This window comes from Pelodiscus sinensis, chromosome 5 (genome assembly GCF_049634645.1).
Source record: "Pelodiscus sinensis isolate JC-2024 chromosome 5, ASM4963464v1, whole genome shotgun sequence".
Taxonomy (NCBI): domain Eukaryota; kingdom Metazoa; phylum Chordata; order Testudines; family Trionychidae; genus Pelodiscus; species Pelodiscus sinensis.
In genome coordinates, this window is record NC_134715.1 from 41403220 (window position 1) to 41429000 (window position 25781).

Consider the following 25781-nt stretch of genomic DNA (forward strand, 5'->3'; position numbering starts at 1 on the left):
TTCAGTTCAGAACTGATCATTGTTTAGCTAGTATTTAAAAAACAATCTTTGAAGTTAAACTTCAGAAACTGCAATTCATTGCCAGTGAAGATAGATCAAGGTTGTTGTTTTTTTAAAAATCTACTGTAAATTAAAAACAAATGGCTGAAAGTATTTTCAGTGCTGTCCCACAGATCATATATTCCATTCCCCAAATTAAATCTGAGTGAATATTGGTTTATTGATTTATGGAATAATTTGTTTAAAAACTATGGAAATATGAGAATCCAAGCAGACACTGACAGTTGGTGAACAAAAGTAAATGTCAGCTACTCCGTAGTTTCATTGTTTCCTTGGAGTTTTTATTTAATTTAATTTTTCTTCAGTAACATTATGAATTTGCTCTGTTTCTTTAAAAATTAAGAATATATATGCACCATGAAATTAGAGCCAGATCACCCTTTCCAATTTTAACTGCAAAGAGGATAAAATTAGTGGAAAACTTGATGAGCTGGACAGTAATCTGTCAAAGGGAAGGGAGTTTTGTGAAGAGGGGCTCCATTGGTGGTTATGGTAGAAGAGGAGAGTTGGAGCTACAGGAAAGTTGCTTTGTGACATCACAGAGGAAGAACTATTAGAAGAAGGAGATGTGGCCCATTTTGTGGGTGGGTTTGCAAAAAGCATCTTGCAGCTAAGAGTCAGGCTGTAGTGGTGGATACAAAGAAACGCTTGAAGGAAGTAGTTTGGAAATGGGAGCACTCTGTGTGAGTGTGCTGGTTGTCCATACCCTGTGATCTTCAAGACTTTCACGTGGATTTTGGGATGTTGGAAGAAGGGGAAGAGCATATATCTTCCACCCTCAGTGGGCTGTTAAATTCCCATCCACTAGAGGAAATCATATGTTTGAAATTCTGTGGCCTCAAGGCCACATTGTTTTCTGCCTCACTTTGTCACCTTGCTGCCTTTTTATGCAGGATACCATGATCTGCCTGTGAGGCTACAGAAAAAGAAATAGTTTCCGTCTTATTAGAACACTGTCATGTTATTCACTGGTTTGGATCAGTTCTAACTAACACATTTGGTTTTAACAAATTGACGTAGGAGAGGAAGATGGCCTTTTACATTTTTAAAATTGCTAAATGTTCAAAAAGGATTTGTACACATAACAAAATTAAAACAGGGATTATCTAGACTGTGTGTGGGATACAGCTATAATCTATACAGTGTCTGGAAAAGAAGCTGGCACACTCAGTTGTACTACACACATCTCGGTAATAACAGGGTATGAGGCATACAATTTCAAGGAACACCCACAATGAAAATTATTCTTTCCAAACAGAGAATTGTTTTGGAATAAGTTAGGTTAATTGGCACCATGGGATTCCTCTCAAGGAAATGCAGAATGTTAACATCTACACATGTGCATGTAAAATGATAAAGTATTATCTTCTTTTCCTCCCTCAGTTCCTCAAGTCTAGGAGACATTGCCCAAAATCAACAGAAACTGTATTTTGTTGATTTACATTTCTTTAGCATAAATAGACAATTTCTCATCTGCTTGGCTTACAACCTGAAAGTTATTGCTGTGCCCCACAATTGCTAGCTTGAGTTATAGTTGTGTGCTTCAATCTTATAAAAACTCTCTAGAACATTTGGGTATGTGCAACTCAGAATTGTAAGGATAATGATTTTACATGCAAACATCATTATCTTATTATGATAAGATGCAAGTCTCCTTAAAAGAACTGGTGTGTATCCTTATTTAGGATCTGAAATGTGACCTGTAAAAGGTCAATGGGAGAAAGAAGTACACTTCATTTTCCATACAAGGTGTTCTATTAAAAGAATGATTACACATTACAGTCCTCTGAATCCTGTTACATTATCTCAAACTCTCTGGAAAGCGTTATTACCCTCTCAAAGCTCACCACCTTATAGAAAACCCTCTACCTTTTAATGCACAATGCTTAGGTTACCCATGGTGGTTACTGAGATGTAGGGATGTAAAATCCCATTTAATTGGTTAACAGGTTAAATGTGAAGTTTAACCAGTTAACCAAGTAAGGGAGGGCACTCCATCCCAGCTGGTCTAGAGCCCCCGCATCATGGCTAGGCCAGAGCAGTCCTCTGCTGCAGGCAGGGTCTGCTTCATCCCAGTTGGAGCAGTCTCTGCCTGTGTTCCTCTCCCAGCTGGACTGCAAACTGGGATTGCTCCAGATGCCTGGAATAGCTCCTGTCCGTGGCAAGAACCCTGGGTCCAGTTGCCACCGGTTAACCAGAACCAGTAAGCATCAGGTTAACCTTTCACAGCCCTACTGAACAGCATGGCTGTGTCTACATTGGCATCCCTTTCCGGAAAAGGGATGCTAATGTAGACTTTGGAATTGCAAATTCCGCGGGGGATTTAAATATCCCCCGCGGGATTTGCGTTTACATGGCTGCCGCTTTTTTCCGGCTTGGGGAAAAGCCGGAGAAAAGCACCAGTCTAGACGTTATTCTCCGGAAAATAAAGTAGGAATAAGAAATCCTCCGGAAAAGGCTTTATTTTCCGGAGAATAACGTCTAGACTGATGCTTTTCTTCGGATTTCCCCAAGCCGGAAAAAAGCGGCAGCCATGTAAATGCAAATCACGTGGGGGATATTTAAATCCCCCACGGAATTTGCAATTGCGATGTGCTACATTAGCATCCCTTTTCTGGAAGGGATGCCAGTGTAGACACAGCCCATATGTATAGTTTACTGCTAGAAATAAAGCGGCGAAGAGTCCTGTGGCACCTTATAGACTAACCGAAGTGTTGGAGTATAAGCTTTCATGGGCAAAGACCCACTTCGTCAGATGCATGTCGTGTATCTGACATTCATCTGACGAAGTGGGTCTTTGCCCACGAAAGCTTATGCTCCAACACTTCGGTTAGTCTATAAGGTGCCACAGGACTCCTTGCCACTTTTGCAGATTCAGACTAACATGGCTACTCCTCTGATGCTAGAAATAAGGCTACTAGAAACTGGAACTGAACAGGGAATGTATCACATGATAAATTGCCTTATCAGTTCACTTCCTCTGGAGCACCTGGCACAAGCCACTGCTGGAAGACAAGGTACTGAACTAGATCGACCATTGGTTTGACTCAGTATGGCCATTCTTATGTTTGTATGTACTGTATCTAACTAAGGGGTGAAATATAATTCTATTTGTGTTCAAGGTTTTCACAAAATAGGAACATTATTTTTGTTTTATATTTAAAACTGGATTTACCTGGTGTTGCTCAGGTCCTAATCAATTAATGTTTGCTGTTTGGAAAATAAAATGAAAATGAACATGCTATGGGGTGGGGATGGTCATGAGGGTTTCAGTATGCAGGCTGCCCTGAGGAGACAGGACTACTCCAGCCCCCTCTAACCACAGCAGTTTGGGGCCAAGTGAGAAGTGCTTCTCCATGGCTGCTGCAGTCCAGCGGGCACAGCCAGGGGAGGGGTTCATGTTTCTCAGCTGTAGTAGGTCCTGGTTCGTCTGCCCCCTGAACTCCCCAGCCAGCGTGAGGAATGCAGCAAACAGTGCTCTTTCCCCTCATTCCCTGATGAAGGGGAACAGCCAGCAATGTTTTGGGGAGGGGGAGCTTCATTCCCCCCCTCCCTAAAGTGCACATGTGGAGTGGGAAACTCAGGGCTGGGACAACTCCGGATGGGGCGAGGGGAAACCCCTGCCACCTCCTTTCACCTGCCTAATGATTTTGTCTCTTTTCTGTACAATTTTGTGAGAAGCAATTCCATTCTAGACACATCCCATCCTGGCTCAACCAATACCTTACCTTGTTTTAAGTTATGCTAAGAGGAAGCTGAATATAGAACTTGGTGGTCCTAGCTCCTAGTGTTTAGTGGGAGTTCTTGAGCAAACACGCAGACAGTCAAACTCTCAAATATATAGTAGATTGTCCTTATTTTTGGAATGGCCAATTTGTGCCTCCGTGGCACCACTTCCTTCCTGAATGTCTGTCCAAATTCTGGTAAGGCAGTCAAAACTATAGGCTGCTTTTATATTGAGATTCCTAGTTTGCAGATCAAAGATGGGGGTGTGGCCACAAATGTCATGCCCAAAGCCTGCCTGTCTGCTCTCATCCTGACTTCCTGGATTACTTAGACTCCCATGTGATTTGCTTTAGCCTTGTGCTGAAGTTTCTCAGCCTGTTACTTCCCTCATAGTAGTCTGCTAGTGGATTGATGAGGCACTAGCATAGTGTCTTGAGTGGTTTTTGTGTAGGTACAAAGTAGGACTTGGATAAGGAGACAGCAGTAATAACAACCCAACTTCTCCCTTACCACAGCCAAGATACTCCTATTTCCAATCAAGAGGCATTCCAGAGAACCAAAACAGTAATCCATCATGCATCACTGTCATATGCTGGTATCTGATTTTATTCCCCTTGATGCTATGCACGCATCTTACAGATGTTTTAACATGGTTCCTGTAATGAGAAGCAAGGTAGCAGCAAAGGCATTGACTCCAGGTGGTATGAAGTATGGAATCAAATAAACAAAACAAGACACCTGCATTATTGGCTCTGAAGTAGAATTCTTGCACAACTGGCATACACGGATAGCACTTCATGTTTGTAGTTCACAGTACATCATTGTTATTTTGGGGGACTATGTGAATTCCTCCACATGTGGACAGCAGTTTGGTGGAATAGGAGGGGAAAGTGAGTGTCCCACAATCCCCAGGAAAAGCCCACAGACTGCAGAGGTGGGCAATAAGTGGCCTGCAAGCCAGATGTGATTGCCAAGGTTATCCCCTGGCGGGCCACTGGAGAGTTGATTTACCTGCATATCCTGTTAGATATGGATCAGTGTTCCCACTGCTTCCTGCAGCTTCCATTGGCTGGGAACAGTGATCCAGAGCCAATGAGAGCTGCAAGCAGCTGTTCCTGCTGACATGCAGGTAAATAGAGCCATTGGCCCATCAGGGGCTAACCCTGGCAAACTGTCTGGCACTTATTGACCTTCCCTGCCACAGACAGATGGTGCAGAGTTATAGTCCTATGAAACTGGAAGAGGGAGGAGACTCAAGTGGTTCTCCCAGTCTCCATTTCCTTTCCAAACCCTGCAGAAGAACACAGGCCTCTTCCTGTGGAAAACTTCCACCCTCAGGAAGGGAGTTTCTTAGGATAGTGATTGTAGCCACCAGAATCGTGGCTTTTGCAGGCGCCACTAAAGTCAGGCGGCAAAGTGGCAACAAGGATCATCTGTGCTGATTTCCTTACCTTCAGCATATCTTATCTGTAAACCATGGGTTAATACACAACATTCACAATTTTCCTCCTGGAAATGGAGGGAGGCAATTCTTCCACAATGCAAGAATTCACAGGAAATTCCTTGCTTTGACACTTGGAATTTCCTCTTTCCTACATGAGTTATTCCTATAAAAGACAGGGTGAGGGGCTTAGTGATATTTGCATGTGAAGAACCATGTGAATTCTGCCCAAGTACCTACTGTATCTGTCAGTAGCAGAGTTCCCATTGATATCACTGGACAGTGTGTGCATTAGTTGAGGTCAGAAAGATCATTTGGAAACAAGCATACATGTTTATACCACTGTTCAATGGTGTATATGAAGAACTTTGGGCAAACATATCTGAGCACAGAAGTCTGAGAATAACATATAATACAATTTTACTCACTTTATCTTTTTTTTTTCTATAGCACCCCATCCTCTTAGTGGCCATGAAGCTCTGTCGACTCTTTAGAAGTACAGATTGCACCTCTTTAAACTGGGACTCTCTGGTCTGGCAATATCTATGGGCTGACAGGACCACAGATGTTCCAGGATCAGAGAGTCCTGGTCCCAGTGTACTGTGGGGCAGAGGGGAGATTGAAAGCCTGGCAAATGGCTCAACTGGTCTGCCGGGAGAGATGGCGGGGAGACAGGATACCCGGTAGGGCGGTGGCATGTGGGCCAGAAATGACCTCCCATGGTCCAGCAAAATCCCTTATCTGGCATCAGTCAGGTCCAGAGGGAGCTGGACCAGGGAGGTCCAACCTGTAGTTAAAATATTCTACCTTTTGATTTAAGGACTAAAGGGATTTTTTATGCTTAGTGTCTGTCCCACAGTAACCAAGAGGATGATGCAGTAAACCTGTGGATGAAACTTTTTTTAATTAAAAAAATCATATTTGTACTTAGGGTTGCCAGATGGTCTCCCAAAAAATACTGGATACCCAGTATTTTTTGGTGGAGGAAAAAAAAAAGGAACGCGGGATAAGCGGCAATCACAACCCCGCCTCCTAGCTGGGACTCACAGGCTGGGAGGCGGGGCCATGATCGGCGCTGGGAGCCTGTGACTGTGCAGAGGCCTTGTGGGGGTGGACTCCCATCCACTCCCACCACCCCCACCAGGTGTCTGTGCAATCACAGGCTCCCAACGCCAATCGCGGCCCCGCCTTCAAGCCATTCCCCCACCTACGCCAGACTTCTGTCCGGTGCGCAGCCAGAAAAATCAGAGAATACTGGACATTGCACATGTCCGGTATTCTCTGATTTTTTTTTTACCGGACAAAGAGCACAAATACCGGACTGTCCGGTAGAAAACTGGACACCTGGCAACCCTATGTACTCAATTTTGAATTAATCTTGGTCAAACATTGTCAGTCTTTGAATATCGTATAGGACTAGTTACCATTATATAATGGAAGTGGCCACAACTGTTCTGGGTAAGGCTGAATAACAGGTTCCATTTCACAACATTTAAATTATTTGTAACATCTTGAAATGAAAATTTCAAGATGTTACAAATAATTTAAAATGACATGTGAAATGGAACCTGTTATTCAACCTTAACTAAAACTGTAATGGGTTTCTGTCTCAGAGTGAGTTTGAGCAAAACTCTTCAACTCCTTCTGAGCACAAAGATAATGAGCCCCCAGCAGTAGTCTCATGATATATTGTTGTAATATTTTTTAACAGCCCTATTGCCAATACTGCTGAGAGATAAAACCTAAAGGGGGAATTGAAATAGACGTCATCTTGTGAGATGCAAAAGGGGGTTAAAAAGGAGTCATGTGTGTTTTGTAAAGTGCAGCCACGGCTCAAAATATGATGCCTCATGCAATGATTTAACAAAGCATTCAAGGTCATGCTTATATCCTAGCACTTTCTTATTTCAGAATTTACGTAAGTACTTTGCTGAATCAGGACCTTAACCTGGTCAGTTCTCAAGATGACTTATCAAGCATAGTCAAAATAATTAAAGGTACAATTACACTTCAATTCAGTGTAACTAATGCAGATACACACTTAGCATCTAAAATTGTAGCAAAATCTTGCACAACATTATATTTTATTATTTGAGTAATCATGTCATTAAAGGCCATATCGCAATGCATTGTAGACACCCCAGGGAATAGACTATGAAAGTTTCACATGCTAACCCTGTGATCCTGGTGAAAGTTGTCTGTAGAGGCAAGGAGCTCACTTTTTGAGTGTCCATCCACCTTGAGGGGCTTTGGAATATTTGGAGCATTTGACTCCAAGCCTTACAGAAAGCCTATTTAATACCTGCCAGTTCCCTGTGTACTGAACAGTCAAGCTCTTGGGGTTTATCTAGACTGTTAATGTTCATAAAAAGTGTTTCAATACTTTAAATGGAGCATGTATACCTAAAACAAAGTGATATTTACATTTATATTCACTGTAACAGCTTCAGAAGTGTATTGGCCATTAAAATAAGTACAAGGAACGTTGAGACTATTACACTAAAATCTCTGAAATCATTGAAGTGTGCAAAACCAGTCTTACTGGGTAATTTGAAAATTGAAAGAAATGAAGATGCATATGTGGTTTAAGATACAGGTTGGACCTTCCTGGTCTGGAACCCTTAGGACCTGACCGGTCCCAGATGAGGGATTTTACTGGACCAGGGGAGGTCATATCTGGCTCCCTTGCTACTGACTCACCCTAGCCCTGGACCAACCGCCAGCCTCCTATCCTGCTCCCCTTAGCCACCAGCCTCGCTGCACTGCTGGTCTCCCCACCTCTTTCCCTGGTATGCTGGAGAGCCGAGCTCCCTGCACATTGGGCTCCTGGCCCTGCTGGGAAGCACCACTGTGGTGCGCTGAGCTCCTGACCCCGCGGGCAGCCCCCGCTGTGGTATTCCGAGTGCCTGCCCCTGGCAGGCAGCCCCACTGGGTTGTGTCTTGGCTGCCCAGTTGCAGTGCACCGGGCAGCCCAGCAGCGGGGAGCCCAGCTGCCAGCCCTCCACTGGGCCTCTCTGGTCTTGGAACACCCGTGCCATGGCCATGCTGGACAACGGATGTTGCTGAGCCAGAGAGTCCCATGTTACAGAGGTTCAATCTGTATATGGAAACTTTCTATTAAAATGTAAGCCATTGTGACAAGGAAAAACAATTCACAACCAGGAAATGGAGCACAAGGTATCTAAGATTACGGTGCCTAGCTCATATAGTCATAACAGCTTATTATCAGCATAATTTCACTGACGTACGTTTTCTCTTTTGGGGTTTTATTTTTTTCCTTAGAGGCTTCACAGGCTTTGTCCTATTATCCTGTTGTTTTCATTCGTCTTACATTTAAAGATTCTGTGTTTTGCCTTGTTTTAAAATTGATCTTCATATAATATAATTTGGTGTGGTAATGCTGCAAAGGCAGTTTTAAGGATGCCCTTTTCAATTAGATTTCTACTTCAGACACTTTGGGTGGAGAGTGAAATGGAATAATATTGTCTGGTTGCTGATTATAAAACTCCATAGTCAATAAATAGATATTAAAGTCTCAAATACCAAATGTTACAATAAAATAAAAAATGATTTAGGGGCCATAGTGGACTGGCAATGCTACTTGAGCTCCCTGTTGATGCATCGGGAAAAATGGCTAATGACATCCATGTATATATAAACAGGGGAGTACTGAGTAGGAGTAGGGAGATGATTTTTACTTTTGTATATGGACTGGTGAGACTGATTCCATTGGGCTCTTAACACATTTAAAAAGCAGAGGCGCAGTATCTGGGACTGGGAGCAAGCTGGGAATCGGCTGATTCCTGGTTCGCACCTGGCAGCTCTTAATTCATTTAAAAGGCAGAGCCACAGGGGGATTAGCTCCCAATCGGGAGCTAGCCCCACTGTGGCTTTGCAGTCCCCCCCCCCATTATCAACTAATTAAGTAGTCAATGGAAATTCCATCCACTAGTCAATTATCCACAATTTAACGTCCCTAATGGCCACACAGTTCATTAATGCACAGCAAGCTGGTATACTTTATATTCACTTTCTGGCTTGCTGTGCTGTTGCTTAGTATATAGCCAGGCCCTCACTATTTCAGATATAAATACAAATTAATCTGAGAATTTTTAAGCTGCTGTCTTTAGGGAGGTTAAAACTTGGTTGTAAAAATAAAATGTAGTGCACACAGCCTCAATCCAGTAGCATTTTTTGTCAAAAAGTGAAAATATTATTTTTAGTTAAATCAAATTCAAATGGAGTGGGGCTGTGGATAGGGAGAGATTGTCAATGGTTCTTATTAATTTCAGTTGGAAATCTTCCAACAGAAGGTTCACTTCAGTCATGTGAGCTCTTCATCCAAGCTCTTAAACTACAGGACAAGCTAGGAATGGGTGGCTGGGGATGGATCACTTGATTATCTGTTCAGTTCATTCCCTCAGGGCCATGTGATAACTAGGTGAGAATCCTGTGTCACTACAGGGGGGCCAGGTTAGATTATCCAATGGCTGTTTCTTCTTTAAAATCCATGAAAACTATATAAAAAGAGCTTTTTTGGTGTTTGGAGAAAAAATGGCCAATTTTTTTGTCACGCATAGAAAAACGCTGAACTTAAACATTTTGGCTGTGATTCTGGTCTTACATTACCGAACATCAATTGACTTCACAGTAGTTACTCCTGAATTTACACCACTGCAAGGAGAGAATCAGGCTGATTGTAACAAATGTACACAGACAGTTTGTTACATTAGTGAGAAATAAACATGTTTATTGTATTGTAAAGCGATCTCTTATTCAGTCAGCCCACCCACAGCTACAATGCCCCAACAGACCTGAGCCATTCATGGTCAATCACGTCAGTAATCTGCATGCTCATGTCCCGAAACACTAATTAGCAAAATATGCAGACTGTGAAAGAGTCTTTGCATTTAAAAAAATTGAAACGGGGATTACGTTAACAGGAACTAATTTTTTTTTATCATGCTAATTAAAATGAAACATGTTAGATCATTTTACATAGCATTCCCCTGTAGAGCGCTTTGCCAGAATCAGGTAGACAAGTCCCTGGTGAGCAGTGTCTCTAGCTGGCACTGGGATGTTATGTGACTGGGAATGGGAAAAAAGATGATTGGTGTGAATGGGAATGAGAAGAAAGGTGGCTCACAGGAGGTTCTTTTATAATGATATACAATGTAAAATGCTTGAGAACTTCTGTTTTAAATTATCTTTAAGAAATATTTGGTTTTATTCTCTTCTATTTTTTGAAATTATTGGGTGTTTTAGATAACTATTAGTGCAGCAGGGCTGCATGTATTCATTGTCTGCGTTCTCCTGCCTTCCTCTCCCCATCTGATAGCTGATGTCCTGCAACTAGGAACCATATAAGAATGCTCATTTGTATGACTGAAAATATACATCCTATTAATCATCGTGTCAGTTATCAATAATATTAACAGCATAAATAAAACATTGTACTCACAAATTTCATTTAATAGCACTTCTGCTGCTGCTGGGGATGCAGTTTGTTTAAGTGTGGATGCATGAGTCAGGATTGGACTGTATGAGGGGCTCAGGGCAGGCGGTTGGAGTGTGTGGGAGGTGCAGGAGGCAGGACAGGGTGCTGGGGGTGGGAAATAGAGTATGGGAGGGATGGGCCTTGGGCCAGATTACCTTACCTGGCTGGGACTGGGCTGCTGCATCTTGGCAGCAGTGGCTGGACGAGGGACTGGGTCAAGATCGCCTCAGCCGGATCGTGGCCTCCCCTCCTAACCATGCTGCAGCTGGAGGGGGACTGCTGCCAGCCCTTCCTGCAGCTAGATTGGGACCAGACCAAAGGGGCCTGCCCTATGATCAGGGCCAGTTACAGGAAGCTGTGGCCAGATGAGAGCTGGGCCCGGATTGGAACTTTGTTGGCCAGGCTGCTGTGGCCGCAGTCTGAGCTGAGCTGCTGTGGCCAGGCTGTTGCAGCAGTCACGAGGCCACCAGAGCCAGGATGTGGGGTCTGTGCTTGGAGACAGATCACAGCAGTCAGATGGGGTCTGGAGCCGGGCTGCTGCAGCCAGATGGAGGCATCTGCTGCCACTAGCCCCTCTCACTGTCCTCGATGGGAGAGTACACACATCCCTACAGCATGCCCTCAGCCAGCCCTTTAAACAAGCAGAGTCCCCCAGCTGGCTCTTCCTGCAGTGCAGCCAGTTCTTACCAGGGCACATCGCCTTACTTCCACCCTTGCTTAAAGGTGAAATAGACAAGAAAGGGCCATCTTGAACTGAGGAATTATGCATTTTTAAAATTTTGAATTCGTTTTTTATTTTAATTTTAAAAGTTGCATGTGTTTGGAAATGACAGAAGAGCCATATTTGGTTCCATACTGAGCCATATTTGGCTCGAGAGCCATAGGTTGCAGACCCCTGTACTGGAACACCCATCATTCCTTCTAGCTGGGGACTGTCTTGGCTTCTTGCTTGTTTTTCCTTTGCCCCCAGCCTTTCAGTTAAGTTAGCAGTGGTGATTTTTTGCTAGTGTTGTCTCACCTTCCCTTTTTTTATAGAGCAGTCAAATGGAACGAGTTAGTCAGGGCCATGGGAAAGTGAGACCGATGAGGGTGGGAATGGGGGGGGGGAAGGATTCTTGACCGAAGGGTGATTCATACATAGGATTCATGTCTAATGTATCACACTAATAATTGTTTTAACACCTTGTTCTCCAGAAAGCCACAAGAAATTGGAATACCCATGTGTAAATCATCTAGAAATTAGTTAATGGCCTGATCTGCACTGGCTAAATAGTGGGCTAAAGCACATATTGGGACAAATTCTGCTTTCTATTGACATTGAGTTGTACAAATATTAACCAAGAGGATTAATATTTATTCCACTGTGAATTTATTCCACTGTGTGCAGTATGTAGGCACAAAGAGCTAAATCTGGGTTTATGCTCTGGAATTGGCTATTCATTGCTTACCTTTAAAAATCCTTTAATTTAGCTTATTAATATGTGTCTTGACATTAGACAATAACTAACTGCTGCAGTAAATCTAAGGCATATGCAAACACACACTGTCCTACAATAATCTATAATTCCCCATAACAACTTTGGTTGGGTGGATTCTTGTGTGAACCAAGTGAAATGTATGCATATATACAGTATATATGTGAAGAGATGTATATAATTGCTTGTGTGAATATTTACAACACATGGTTGGTAATATACATATGATAAACTGCAGAACCGTGTCATAAACTGAAGTTATCATGTACATTTGATTGACTGCCTCACATACATTTACTTCATCAATCATGAGTAATGCAACCATCCCAAAATCATATTTATAAACACTTCGCCAGGATTTGAAATAACAGGAGTCTAAAGTTACTCACTAAATCAGTATTTATACATCTATGTAAGTGGGATACCTGAAATCAGCTCAATGGCATTGCATCTGATGCACGAAAAACCTATGAAGCATGTAATAAATACTTTAGATCAATATAGCTCGTTTTCATGTTTTTTTAATGTCACCAATGTTTTTTTAATGTAAGGAGGATTTTTAATAAGTTAGATGGCAGTTATTTAATGCAAAACCTGGTTACAAATGTTATATATCACATAGTAGGATTTCAGCTGAGTTATTAGTATAAACATTTACATAAGTAAATACTGGAATAAAAATAAATGTACTTTAACTAAAACATAACCTGGTTGCCTTTGAATTCTCTTATGTTTACTTATCCTATGATATTATTGTTGCATCTAGAAATACTGACTTGAAAACCAACATCTCCAGGAATAATAATGTCACATCATCAGGTCCCCACTACAGCTCCTATTCAAGTCAATAGTAGTCTTTCCATTCACTTTAATGAGAACTTGATCAGCACTAGAAAAAAAATCACTAATTTGTATGCATGCGTTTAGAGGTTCAATAAAATGTTTTTAGGGTACAGGTTGCGTGCCAGATATTTTAGACTATACCCGAGACAATGGGCATTTTTTGTAGTTCTCAGAGATTGAAGAATGGGGGAGGGAAATACAGCTCCCCCTATGCTAAAAAACACAGGATAGCTCCCCCCCCACACTTCTTGGATAGTGTGATGAGAGCTCCCCCTTCTGCATGCTTTTACGATAACCATTGGTAATAACAAAAGATTCAAGTGAGAATAATTCCTTAAATGGCTCAAACCTGCTCCCACTGAAGTCAATGCCAAAGTTTGGCAGACTTGAGTAGTAGCAGAATCAGGCCTAAATAATGTAAATGTGGAGATAACTTTGTAGTCCTGATGCTGTACATTCCTTCTGTGTATTCCAGGGAAGGAAACGATAGAAGCACAGAGGGGAAAAAAATGAATACCGTTCTCATAATAATGTGTTTTCCCTTTAACCAAAGAAAGAAGAGTTCTTCATTATGCTCTCTTTCCTTATCAGTTGGAACTCTATGATATTTCATATTTAGAATATTTTTAAACGTATTTCATTGAAAAGCATTGCTCCTGTTCTCTATTATTTTGAGGGAGGGTAATAAATAATTAGATTAATATATAAGCAGATGTTAAGAGAGAAATAAAAAAATAATTCCAACCTTTATTCCACTTTGAACAAGCTTGTGTATGTCCAAAAAATGTTCCTTGATTATATCCCCTTCAGGAGTGAAAATCTTCACATATCCTTCCTTCTCAAGGATAAAGAGTCGGTGTGATCCATCCCCAGAGTGTACTGCACCAACAGGCTGCCTCAAACCACTCACAACCTCCTGAAGACAGAAGCAGTTGTGCTTGTGCTTTCTAAGGAAATAAGAGAAAAACTGTGAGGTTCTTTTATTTTGCAATAGATACAGTTCTCTAAACCTTCTTAAAACATGACTCCTAAGAAAAAGAAAATTTTAAAGGCAAATTCTGTCCTCAAATGCACTGTCGCCACTCCTACTGAAGTCAATGAGAACAAGCCATGTGCACACAAGAGTAGAATTTGGTTTACATAGCAGCTGGGAGTTAAAGTAAACTAACCTAAGATCTGAGAGCAAAATTCACAGAGAAGAAAGTGAATTTTATAGGCAAGTTCTCTCCTAAAGTAAGCACTGAAAATCCCAATGACTTCAGAATTTGATAAAATTTCACTCTGAAGATGGATTTTAAGGAGAATACTTAAATAACATTATCTGACATAAAGAACTTCCATAGTGCTGTAAATGATTAGTAATACATTTCAGATAAAAACAACATACATGAAGTACATATAATTCACAGAAAGGACCAGCTCATACTTTATTAGTAACCTACATATTAAAAATATCTAAGTTAATGTGATAAAAAAGGCACACCAACAGCAGCAGCAGAAGAAAAAGAAAATAACATCTGGAGGACACAGCTGCTGAGCATAAGCACAGACTGAGCTGATTCACTGTGAAAACCACAAAGATTTGTCAGTTTTTTTAGATTAAACAGTATTAATCTTTATGAACCTGCTGATCTCTTCCACTTTGTCATATTCTTCCATCTGGTCCAAATAGTTAGAAGCTGGGCCTCGCACTTGTTTTCTTGGAAAATCTGGAAAGCACAAGCCACCATCTTTTCTTGTATAGTAAAAGCAAAACTCATCAGCTGTAGTTTGAAGAAACCCTTAAAAATGTAAAAGAGCATAAAAGTGTTTAATGCATTGTCAAGTCCACAGGGCTTGTGCCTTCAACCTAATGTTCAAATGGATTATATTCTAAGTGGAAAAATCAACACTTTAAACAAAGTTTTGTCTTGCAGAAAAGGATTGCTCTGAATAAACACAGATAGATGGAGTAATACCTTTTCTGGCTTTTTTTCCCCTCAATTTCTATCACACATTATTTGCAATATGATTAAGCAAGAAAAAAAACAACTATGTTAAAATAATCCTAAGAGGAAGGCATAAAAACGTGAGAGAGGATTCAGAATAAAGGTGGCTATGTACCTGTTGCTGTCAACAGACCTCTCTAATGAAGGACAATACATTGTACAGCCTACCACAGCCTTGATTTAATTATTTCTTTCTGTTTTGGTTTATAGCTTACTCTTAACATTATTATTTTAACAACATTATATGATAGAGTATTGGTTTCTATTTTGTTTTGATGCTGCTGTCATTCGAATAAATGATGGCACTTTCCCACTGATTTATAAAAGGGTATAATATCTTCAACCAAGTTTATCAATATCTTAAAAACTCCATGAAGCATTGGCACCAAAAGAAGCCGCATGAGTAATAGTCTCAAAAAGAGAGAACTATGAATAAAACAGAACTTAATTTATATTCAAGTACCCTTACACCTCTGTCATTAGTACTCAGCCCTAGCAAGGGAGAACTTGAGGTTCAATGTCACAGTCCAGTTCTTCACTTTCCAGCAGCTGAGAAGAGGGAATACCTCTGCCTGCTCTATAGCTATACCTGTCGCCTATCTAAAGGAAGTGAAGATGGCTTTTGTAAACTGTCCTTAGCTGAAAGGAGTTCTTTAAGTTAGAGATTATTGAAAGGAGTTTGAAAACCCAAGGGGAACAAAAAGAAATAAGAAATCTATGAGAGAGAATAGTTTTACTGTTGACTTTTTAATATATTCCAAAACCAGCAAGACTATTGCTTTCTGCCTGTAGACCTATTCTAGTAAGTTTTACCCATTTTTAATCCTCTTTATCAAAGCTCATGTGTACATCAGAAAAGCAGAATTTGGCCCTTTAATATGTGTGTGGTGTTTTGAGTAAAATCTGCAAGGTAGTTGGGCTAGAACATCTTTAAGTTCCCTTTGCATTGCCAGAGCAATGCAAAAGGATACTTTGTTTGGGCCAGGATTTGGGCCATGGTATATACAGAATTAATAATAATGCAGTATAGAGTATAAAAGTTTTGTTGGCTCCCAGTTGGGATCATCAGCATAACTCTTATATCGTATCACCACTTGTAAGTAATGCAGTTATCCTGAACTTATGTCAATAAAACTTTTGGAGTATATCACATAACCATGTATTCTTTTCATATGAATCCTCCTTTAATAAGTATCCTGATCATTCCAAGTAATGGGTGAAATTGTACCTTTGGGTTATATAAAATAAAATTTGGAACACGTGATCATCCAATATGTAGGTTTCATTGGCATGAATTTGGAAACTCATCAAATATCAGTTGTTAGTGTCTGTTTCGAATTTATAGGAACTAGCACAAAAATGCATGAGAAAACAAGATACACAATTTTCATATGGAATAAGTGAAGATTAATTGTGACATAAACATGGAACAGTATTCTAAGGCTCTAGCTGTCAAGATAGATCCAAAACCAATCCAGAATCTTGATGTTGAATTATTTGACTTCAGAGGGCATGACCAAGCTCTTAGTAATTTCTGTTTCAGCCTATAATAGACAACCAAGCTAAATGCAATAGACATTTGGAGCTGTAGAATTACAACATGCTCAATATGCCATTTTTACTAAGGACATATTTCTTTATTCTGAATCTGAATTTTGTCTACAGAAAAGAATAAATAAGAGTATGTATGGATCACACTGTTTAGCCAGCATCTTTGCCAGATGCAAACTCATTTAACCAATGACATATAGAATATTCTTTACTTATACATAAGATGATTCACTATTTCTGTGGCTATTTGTATCATGAAGTATTTTAGTACATAAGCAAGTGTGAAATATACTGAACTTGTTTTTGCCATTCAACAGGCCCATTCCTTTTTCCGGGGGTTGGAACTGAACTCTTAAACTTTACAATGCCAATGGATTTGCTAAGTTGTCAAAAACGGATGGTGTCTGTAAGGACAACTGCAATTGTGCATAATGGGTGGTATTTTGAAAAGTGCTCTGAGTAGGTCTAACTACTTCCATGAAACTTAATGGAGTTAGGCCAACTGTGAGCACTTTTCAAAATACCACCCTGTATATGTTCCATCCAATTAAGGTCAATTTATCTTTGGATGCCTATGAAATTCTCATTGACTTCAATAAAAGTCAGGCATGTGCATAAAAAAGCAGAACTTGGCCCTTAGGTTTTAGTCTACCATGTGATAACAAAGCACGTACTTAAAAAAATATGCTGCCATATATTACATTAGATTAGATTAGTTATGCAAGTGGTCCAATAAAGAAATTTTTACGTTATATAAGGGTTGAAAATCCTGCAAGTGTTACTCGGCCCTTAGTATAGCACAACTGCTACTGACTTTGCTGCAGTTTATGTGGTTGTGAGTTTCTGTATCCTATGTTAATTTCTGTATCTCTTGCTATATTTTAAAATAAAACATGCAATGATCTTTTTTTTTCCTGCTCACTTTAAGTCCCTTCTGTTTTGCTGGGATCCTGGGAGGCTTAAAATTTCTTTATATTTCAAATATTAATGGTAAAAAGGAAAGGAATCTGAGCTTAAATTTCTCATCTGAATATCCCTGAAATTGAGGATTGTTCATATCAGGAAATCTAGATCTAAACCCATCATTTAGATTTGGAATCCAGTCTGGAATCTGGATCCAAAGCTTGCTAGGGAAGGTAAGAGCTTTCAGGTTCAGAAACTATTTTCCCCACCGCTTTGTTACCCTTTATCCCTATCTCACTGTTTTCCATCACCCTTGACTCATACGCTCTCTCCCATTGCAAGGTCACCTCCAACCAACCCACAGTGTTGGCTTCATTCACCAACAACTTCCTCTGTTCCTGAACTCATCCAGCTGAACATCCTGGATGGCAGTGCTACAACCATACTGTCTTTCACCACTATGGCATCATTCTTTCCTTCTTCAGCTCTTCCATCTCAGAAGCCAAGAAGCACCACTTCTGTATTCTCATTCAATTCCACCCTTGCTAATTTTCAACCACAACGCTTGTCTTACAACTCTGCCTCCCCCTTTAACGCTATCCATAGCTCCCACCTAAGGTCAGGATGTCACTAATTTTTTAATCAACAAGATATGATAAGTTATCCCTTTTCCCTCTACTCCTTTCTCCAAATCACCCTCTCCCCTCCCCTCCCCCACTACCAAAACTGAGATTTCTTGTTTGCTGTCCTCCTTTAACTACTCCAACTGCTCCAGCGACCATTTCCCTTCTTCCCATTCTAATCTCACTTCTCTCCCTTCTCTTTTTCTTAATATTTTCTTTCAATCCCTTATTCTCCAATGATTCATTCCTTCAAATTAAAGTATGCTCTAATTTCCTCTTCATAAAAAAAACTCCTTGATTCCACTTCTCCAACTACATTCTCTCCTCTCCCATTCATTTCCAAGAGCACTGAACATACTGTCTACAACTGATGTCTGGAATTCCTTTTTTCCAAATCCCGTCTAGACTCTTTTAATCTGATTTCTCCCTCCATTGAAACAGCTTTCACCAAAGACCCTAATATTATCTTCCTGACCAAATCTTTGACTGTATTGCCAATTATTATCAATCATGAATTTTTAACCTACTGAATTAAATGGAACTACCTTGAATTATGCCATCTGGGTATCTGATCTAATGCCTTTATTCCTGCTTTCTTCATTGAGAGAGAGAATATTTTTTTTAATAATCAAGGGAAGCTTTTTTCTGTTTCCTTGTGGTTTCTTTGTTCAATGCTGATGAATTTTGAAAATGTTTTGTTTGTTTGGGATTCTTTTTGCGGGGCGGGAGTAGTATAAGTGCTAGCTTCATATCTGAAATTGTTGACAAAAACAATTAATAATGTTGATAGGATGTATTCCCGGAGATTTAATTACATGATATAATCTTTAATTAAACATTAATCTTTAATTCCTGGAGACCCCAGGCCAATCCCGGAAGAATGGTGACCCTAGCTAACCTCCCTCCCCACAACTCTTATCTATGCTACTGAGCAGATATCAGCCAGATGCTCCCAGTGCTGAAACTTTTGGAGACTACTGGGTCAGGTGGTCACACAATTTAATCCCAGCAGTAGCACAGTGTGGCACTGTTGCAGCTACCACTAGTGTTAGCTATCCTTGACTGTATGCAAGTACTTTGGAATTGCAATCCACGGGGTGGTTATTCTCCCAACATTTCAGCCTTTTTGGTTTGGATGCCACTTGTTGGTTAATCTAGAGTTTAACATCTGGAGCTAAATCTTCACATAATCACCTCAACTAATTTTTGCCAGGAACAAGAATAGTGGGCACAAGGGGACAGGTAAACTGTTGAACCCAGTTGTTGTCAGTTTGCTTTGGTGTTTTCAAAAGTGAAGTAAAATGTGGTTTCTAATTCAGAGAGGGGATATAGGCCCCTTATTTGTGGCAAATCTTCAGTTTGGGGGTTTGGGTACTGAAAATACCATGCCAAAGTAGGGTGACCATCTGTCCCATTTTTCTTGCGACAGTCCAGTATTTAAGGTCTGTTTCTGGCATCCCGACTTCTTTTAAACGACGGGCACATTGTCCCATATTTCTCCTGCAGCAGGGGGTGGAAAGGAGTCACCAGTGCTCAAGGTTTCAGCTGCTGAAGCTCCAAGCATTGGCAGCTACCCTTCCCTCCCCACCCTGCATGCTGCGGGGCTGAACTTCATTCCTACACTGGGGCAAGGAGGGTGGGGAGCTGCAGGCTCTCAGAGCTTCAGCCACTGGAGCCCTGAGTGCTGGTGGCTCCTCCCCCTCCCCACTCCGAGGCTGGAGCCCGGAGCACCGGTGGCTCATCCCCTCCCCTGCAGGGCTGGGGCCCTGAATGCTTGCCTCCTTCCCCTTCCCTGCTGCAGGGCTGAAGCCCTGAGTGCAGTGTGCCCTCCCCGAGCTGAAGCCCCAAGCATGAGCAGACCTCCCCCATGGTGTCCCATATTTGGCATGGGAAATATGGTCACCCTATGGAGAAGAAGGGAAAGGGGCCCTCTCCCCAGGTCATGGAGCAGCTGTGGAGCTGCGAATGAATCAGTCTCATAAACCTGAGTATCTACTACTATTTTTGACTTGCAGATGGAGAGAGAACTATGGATGGATTTCTGGTGCAATTCAGTAATAGAGCTAGTTCAGTTCAGGCTTAGGGTTGCCATCAGTCTAATCACACAAACCCAAACACCCTTGCCCCACCCTCTTCCAAACCCCTTCTCCAAAGGCCCTGCCCCTGCTCACTCCATTCCCCCTCCCTCGGTCTCTCACTCTCTTCCAGTGTCTCCACCCTTACTCACTTTCACTGGGGCAGGGCTAGGGATTGGGGTGCAGACTCTGGGCTGGGGCTAAGGAATCTGGAGTGTGGGTGGGGCTCTGGGCCGAGCCTGGGACAGGGGCTGGGGTGTAGGAGGGAGGGAGTGATGCGGGCTCTGGGAGGGAGTCTGGGTGCAGGAAAGGGCCAGGGTGTTGGCGTGTAGGAGAGGATTGGGGTGCAGGCTCTGGGAGGGAACTCAGGACGGGCTCAGGGTTGGGGCTGGGGAGTGGGCTCCAGCGGGGCAGTGCTTACCCTGGGCAGCTCCAGGTTCCAGTTGATGGCATAGCAGGGCTAAGGCAGGCCTCCTGCCTGTTCTGGCCCCGCACTGCTCCTGGAAGTGGCTAGCACAGGGGTGGGCAATAATATTTTCCTAGGGGCTACTTAAAAAATTTTGAAGTAGCCCTGGGCCACACAGGAAGGGGTGGGGCTACCCCACCCCCAGACCATAATTGGTCTGAGGGTGGGGGAGACGCTTTTCCCCTCTTACCACTAGGCACCCATATCCTGGAAGAGGCTTGGCATGCTCCCCTACCCCCAGGCCAATCAGGGTCTGGGGGTGGGGGAGCACGTGGAGCCTCCTCCTGTCCTGCAAGGAGCATGTGGCACTTTAAAGTGCCGTGGGCTCTTCACAGTGCCAGGGCAGGGCGAAGGAAGCTTCATGTTGCTCCCCCGCCCGAGGCCCTGACTGGCCTGGGGTGGGGGAGTGCACGAAGTCTCTTCCACTCTCCTCCCCCACCCTGCGAGCAGCGCATGACACTTCAAAGCACCACGTGCTCCTGGCAAGGTGGGAGGAGGCTTCACGTGCTCCCCCTGCCCCTAGGCTCTGATTGGCTTGGAGGCGGGGGGGAGTAGCAGGACCTCTGCAGGCAGATCCACCCACTTAGTGGGCCAGATCCGGACCACACAGGCCCTTTTTCCCACCCCTGGGCTAGCACCTTCCTGTGCCCCCTGGAGGTGGGAAGAGGGTCAGGGGGCTTCACTTACTGCTCCTGCCTCCAGGCACCACTCCCACAGCTTCCACTGGTTGCAGTTCCTGGCTGATGGGAATTGCAGAATCTTTGCTTGGGGGGCATCACGTGGAGACCCCCCTGACTTTCCCCAGCTTGGGACAGCAGAGACTTCCTGGCTACTTCTGGACGTGGCACAGGACCAGAACAAGCAGGGAGCCTGCTTTAGTGCTGTGCTGCTGCCAGGTGATCTCTTGGTTTAGCTGCAGGAGCCTCCAGGAGATAATGTTTGATTCCAGGAGACTCCCAGTGAATTGGGAGGGTTGGCAACCCTATATGAGGTTTCAAAAGCCTCCACTGTCTAATGCATCTACTCTTCTGTGGTAGGAGAGAAGCAGAGGATAGTACAGGCAGTCCCCGACTTACGCAAATCCGACTTATGTCGGATCCGCACTTACGAACGGGGCTTTCTCGCCCCGGAGGTCGAGGTGGCGGATTGCTGCCTGCGAGCTCCGGGGCAAGAAAGCCCCGTTCGTAAGCTGCTCCCGGTGCCCCTGGTCTGCTGGAGACCGTCTCCAACAGACCAGGGGCACCGGGACTGAAGCCGCAGCAGCGGCGGGTTCCCGCGCTTCTGAGGCTTTGCTCTAGTCTGCTGGGGGGGGGGGGGGCACACTAGCTGCGCCCCCCCCCCCAGCAGACCAGAGACACGGGGAGCAAAGCCTCAGAAGCGCGTGAACCCGCCGCTGCTGCGGCTTCAGTCCCGGTGCCCCTGGTCCGCTGGGGACCGTCTCCAGCAGACCAGGGGCACCGGGACTGAAGCCGCAGAAGCGGCGGTTCCTGCGCTTCTGAGGCTTTGCTCCCCGTGTCCCTGGTCTGCTGGGGGGGGGGGCGTAGCTAGTGTGCCACCCCCCCACCCCCCCCCCGCAGACCAGGTTTTTGTTGTGGACCCTGAGGCAGAGCAGCTGGGGCGCTGCCGATTGGTCCTGCAGCGCCGCTCTGGGCACTACTGGACCAACCCGGCAGCACCCCAGCTGCTCTGCCCCAGGTCCTGATTCAGCCACTGCTGGTCAGTTTCAGCAGTGGCTGAATCAGGACGCCTGGGGCAGAGCAGCTAGGGTGCTGCTGGGTTGGTCCAGTAGCGCCAAGGAGCGAGGAGCGGTGCTACTGGAGCAACCCAGCAGCACCCCAGCTGCTCTGCCCCAGGCGTCCCCAAGTCAGCCGCTGCTGAAACTGACCAGCGCTGACTACAGGAAGCCCGAGGCAGAGTTGCTCTGCCCCAGGCTTCCTGGAATCAGCCGCTGATCGGTTTCAGCAGCAGCTGACTTGGGGACGCTTGGGGTTCTTAAGTTGAATCTGTATGTAAGTCAGAACTGGCGGTCAGTTTCAGCAGCGGCTGAATCTGGACGCCAGTTCCGATTTACATACAGATTCAACTTAAGAACAAACCTACAGTCCCTATCTTGTACTAACCCGGGGACTGCCTGTATAGCAGTGGAATATCAGTCTCTTGCCCTATTGGCCACTGCTCTTCCCCTTGCATTCAACTACCCCAGAATTCTTCCCCTGGCTTTGGCTGTCAGAACCCTCTGAAGCTATGGAGTTGGCATTAATGGAAGTTCTGCCCATTGGGTGAAGGGAGAATAAATCCTTCCGTTATTTATTTAGATGTAACAAAAATAGATAATAGACCCACTCATCCCAAGATCTAAGAGCACTTTACAAAACTTAAATTCATAATAATTAAATAAGTTGCATTAACAAACTTAAATCCTGTACCCCAATTCTAACTTGGGCTGAGTTTCTATGTAAAGTTCAGATGCTAAATAAAGTAAGATTAGACATCTGAGAGAAAATCAGGGGCTTCTGTACCAACCATTATCTCTTCATGTAATACATAGCCACATGATTTTTCCAAGTGTTATTTTTATACATCTTACTATATACTTCTGACTTTTTGCAAAAAAGGGGAAGGGGAGTGAACATGATTCCTTCATTCCTTGTGCATTCAAAACTCCTGCTGAAGTAAGTGCTGCTTTGAATGCATAAAAATGCAAGCTCAATCTCATAATTAGTGATGAAAATATACTATTTCATAGGTATTTTTAAATGAATCAGTTGAATAAGGCTAAGTGCCTACTAGTATTTTTGACCTGCAGATGGAGAAAGAACTGTGGATGGATTTTTAATGTTAGTTAGTAAGGGTACGTCTTGCTAGTTTGGACTAGGGATGCAAATGTAGTGAACCAAAATAGCTAATGAAGCGGGGATTTAAATATCCCATACTTCATTAGCAAGATCTTGCCCAGCGCGCTAGTTCGAATCACAGCTGATATGAACCAGGAAGTGTGTGCGGGACACGTTAGTTCAAACCAAAGCCCTTGGTTCGAACAGCACCACTCCTTGTAACTCCCCTGTTGTGTAGTTGTGTAAATATTATTCCCTCACTGCACCGATGGAGAAACTGAGGGTGAGAAATTAATTGATGTGCTAAGTGCCACACAGTGTATCTCTAGCAGAGTCATGACTAGAACTTGGGCTGGCTCACCTCCTAGCCCTGTACATATTTTTCCAAGCCACATTGCCTCACAAGAACTTGTCCTTTGCAGTTCATGTCAAGCAATCTAAATAATGAAACACAGGCTGTGGATTTTTTTTGTTTATTTTTTCAATACTAGTAAAGTTTGTAAAACTTTTAAATGGGAAACACAGATCTCACACATGGATTATAAAACTCAAATGAACTGTGAATTTGTTTTTAAATGAATGTATATATATTTTTAAGGACACTCTAAGATTCTGTAGTCTCAGAGGGATAGCTATGTTAGTCTATAACTTTAAAAACAACACATAGTCCTATGACACCCTAGAGACTAACCAAAATATATTTAATCATGAGCATGATTCTATATATTTTTGTTAGTCTCTAAGGTGCCACTGGCCTACTCGTCATTTTTAGGATTCTATAGGTCACTTTCCCAAAAAGTGTGACCTGAATTTCAATACCTTCATGAAATATTAATACATGTGCCAATGACCACTCTGCCAAACAAATCAATTAACCCTATTCGACATAAGTATGCAACGACTTTTTGTAGTGCAGCCCACTCTCAGAACAAGTATTTAGAACGATTATTAGCATCTGATTGATGTAGGAAAAATCCTATTCTAGCTCGTTTGTAAGCGCTTTCCTGCAAAGCACAGTGCTCTGTCCAGTGCTAAAGTTATGCTTTCATCTGGTTATCTTTCAAGGCAACCTGGGTGGTCACAAAAAGCACTTGACATCTTGATGCACTTCAGCAGTTTTACATATACACAAACTTTGTAGAAAAATAAATTTGTCATTCGTCACCACATATGTTGATCTGGGGAGTTAGGATCCTCAGGCTGTAGCTCCTGTGCTGCTTAGCCCATTCCCTCTCTCCTTCTCCTCCCTCCTTAACTTTTTTTCCTATAGAGCATTTTTTCTCAGAAATTTAGACTCTAATGAAAAGATTATGTAAATGTTCAGCAGAATACACTCATCATTTGGGTTCGTTACAAACTCGTATTTAAAAAAATACTCTGTGGTGGCTTCCAGGATGGGCCAAACATTTACAATATCTACTCTGTTATCTCTGCTCAGCAGGCAGTCTTGGCAGCTATGATATTCTGCTTTGCTCTGGGGAATGTGATAAAGAGCAAGAAACAGCTGGTTTAAGAAAGCCTTAGAAACATCTCTGTAGTTTATAAAGGCAATAATAATATTTTCATATTTGAATGGGTTTAGATACATGTTAAACCACACCAAAGGGAAAAAGCAACACTATTCAAAATGTTTTTGCAAGTCAATAAGAGAACACTACAGAAAAGTCCTGCACCCCTGGGAGTTCAAAGAAAACAAAGTGCATCATAAGCAATACAAACATTCACCACTTAAAGCCTTACCTATTACACAGCTCTAATGTTTTTTATGTTGCAGTTTTACAGAACTGTTCATATTATAAATGTTTAGTCACAAATTTGTCATGATCTTACCTAACTCAAAACTACATTATTTTCTTTTAAATTACACTCCTCAAAATCCCACTAGTTTAACTTTTTTCTGTAGTGCCAACATGGTTTGGATAGGGATTGAGGAACAGTTGAAGAAAGCAAAATGCAGGACAATGTAGCACTTTAAAGACTAACAAGATGGTTTATTAGATGATGAGCTTTCGTGAAGAAAGGGCAATCATAATTATATAAATGTTTTAGTCCTGTAATTACTGTTGATGTTGTTTAACATACTTTTTTAAGACATATATATACATACACACATATTAAGTACAGCTGCTTTTGCAGGGCATTTTGGCAATCTTGTGTAAAGGTGATAGGAAATATTTGTGTGATGGCTACAGGCTCCAGGGACCAAATTCCGCTTTTGATTATGTCAGGGTAAATCCACAGACTATGACAGGGCACTTCAGAGTCAGTTAAAGGCTGGGAATTGGGCCCATATTGTTAA

The 25781-nt window shown here is 42.7% G+C and overlaps 1 protein-coding gene across 3 annotated transcripts in view; it reads right to left on the reverse strand.

Moving 5' to 3' along the window:
- The window catches only part of HHIP (hedgehog interacting protein), a 110274-nt gene that overhangs the window by 74577 nt on the left and 9916 nt on the right, over positions 1–25781 (reverse strand). For all 3 annotated transcript variants that reach the window (XM_006131777.4, XM_014577905.3, XM_006131776.4), the window contains exons 3-4: positions 14667–14823; positions 13788–13989 (exon numbers count right to left, since the gene is read on the reverse strand). In XM_006131777.4, coding sequence (XP_006131839.1) covers positions 13788–13989; positions 14667–14823 — 359 coding nt within the window. The remainder of the gene's footprint in view (positions 1–13787; positions 13990–14666; positions 14824–25781) is intronic.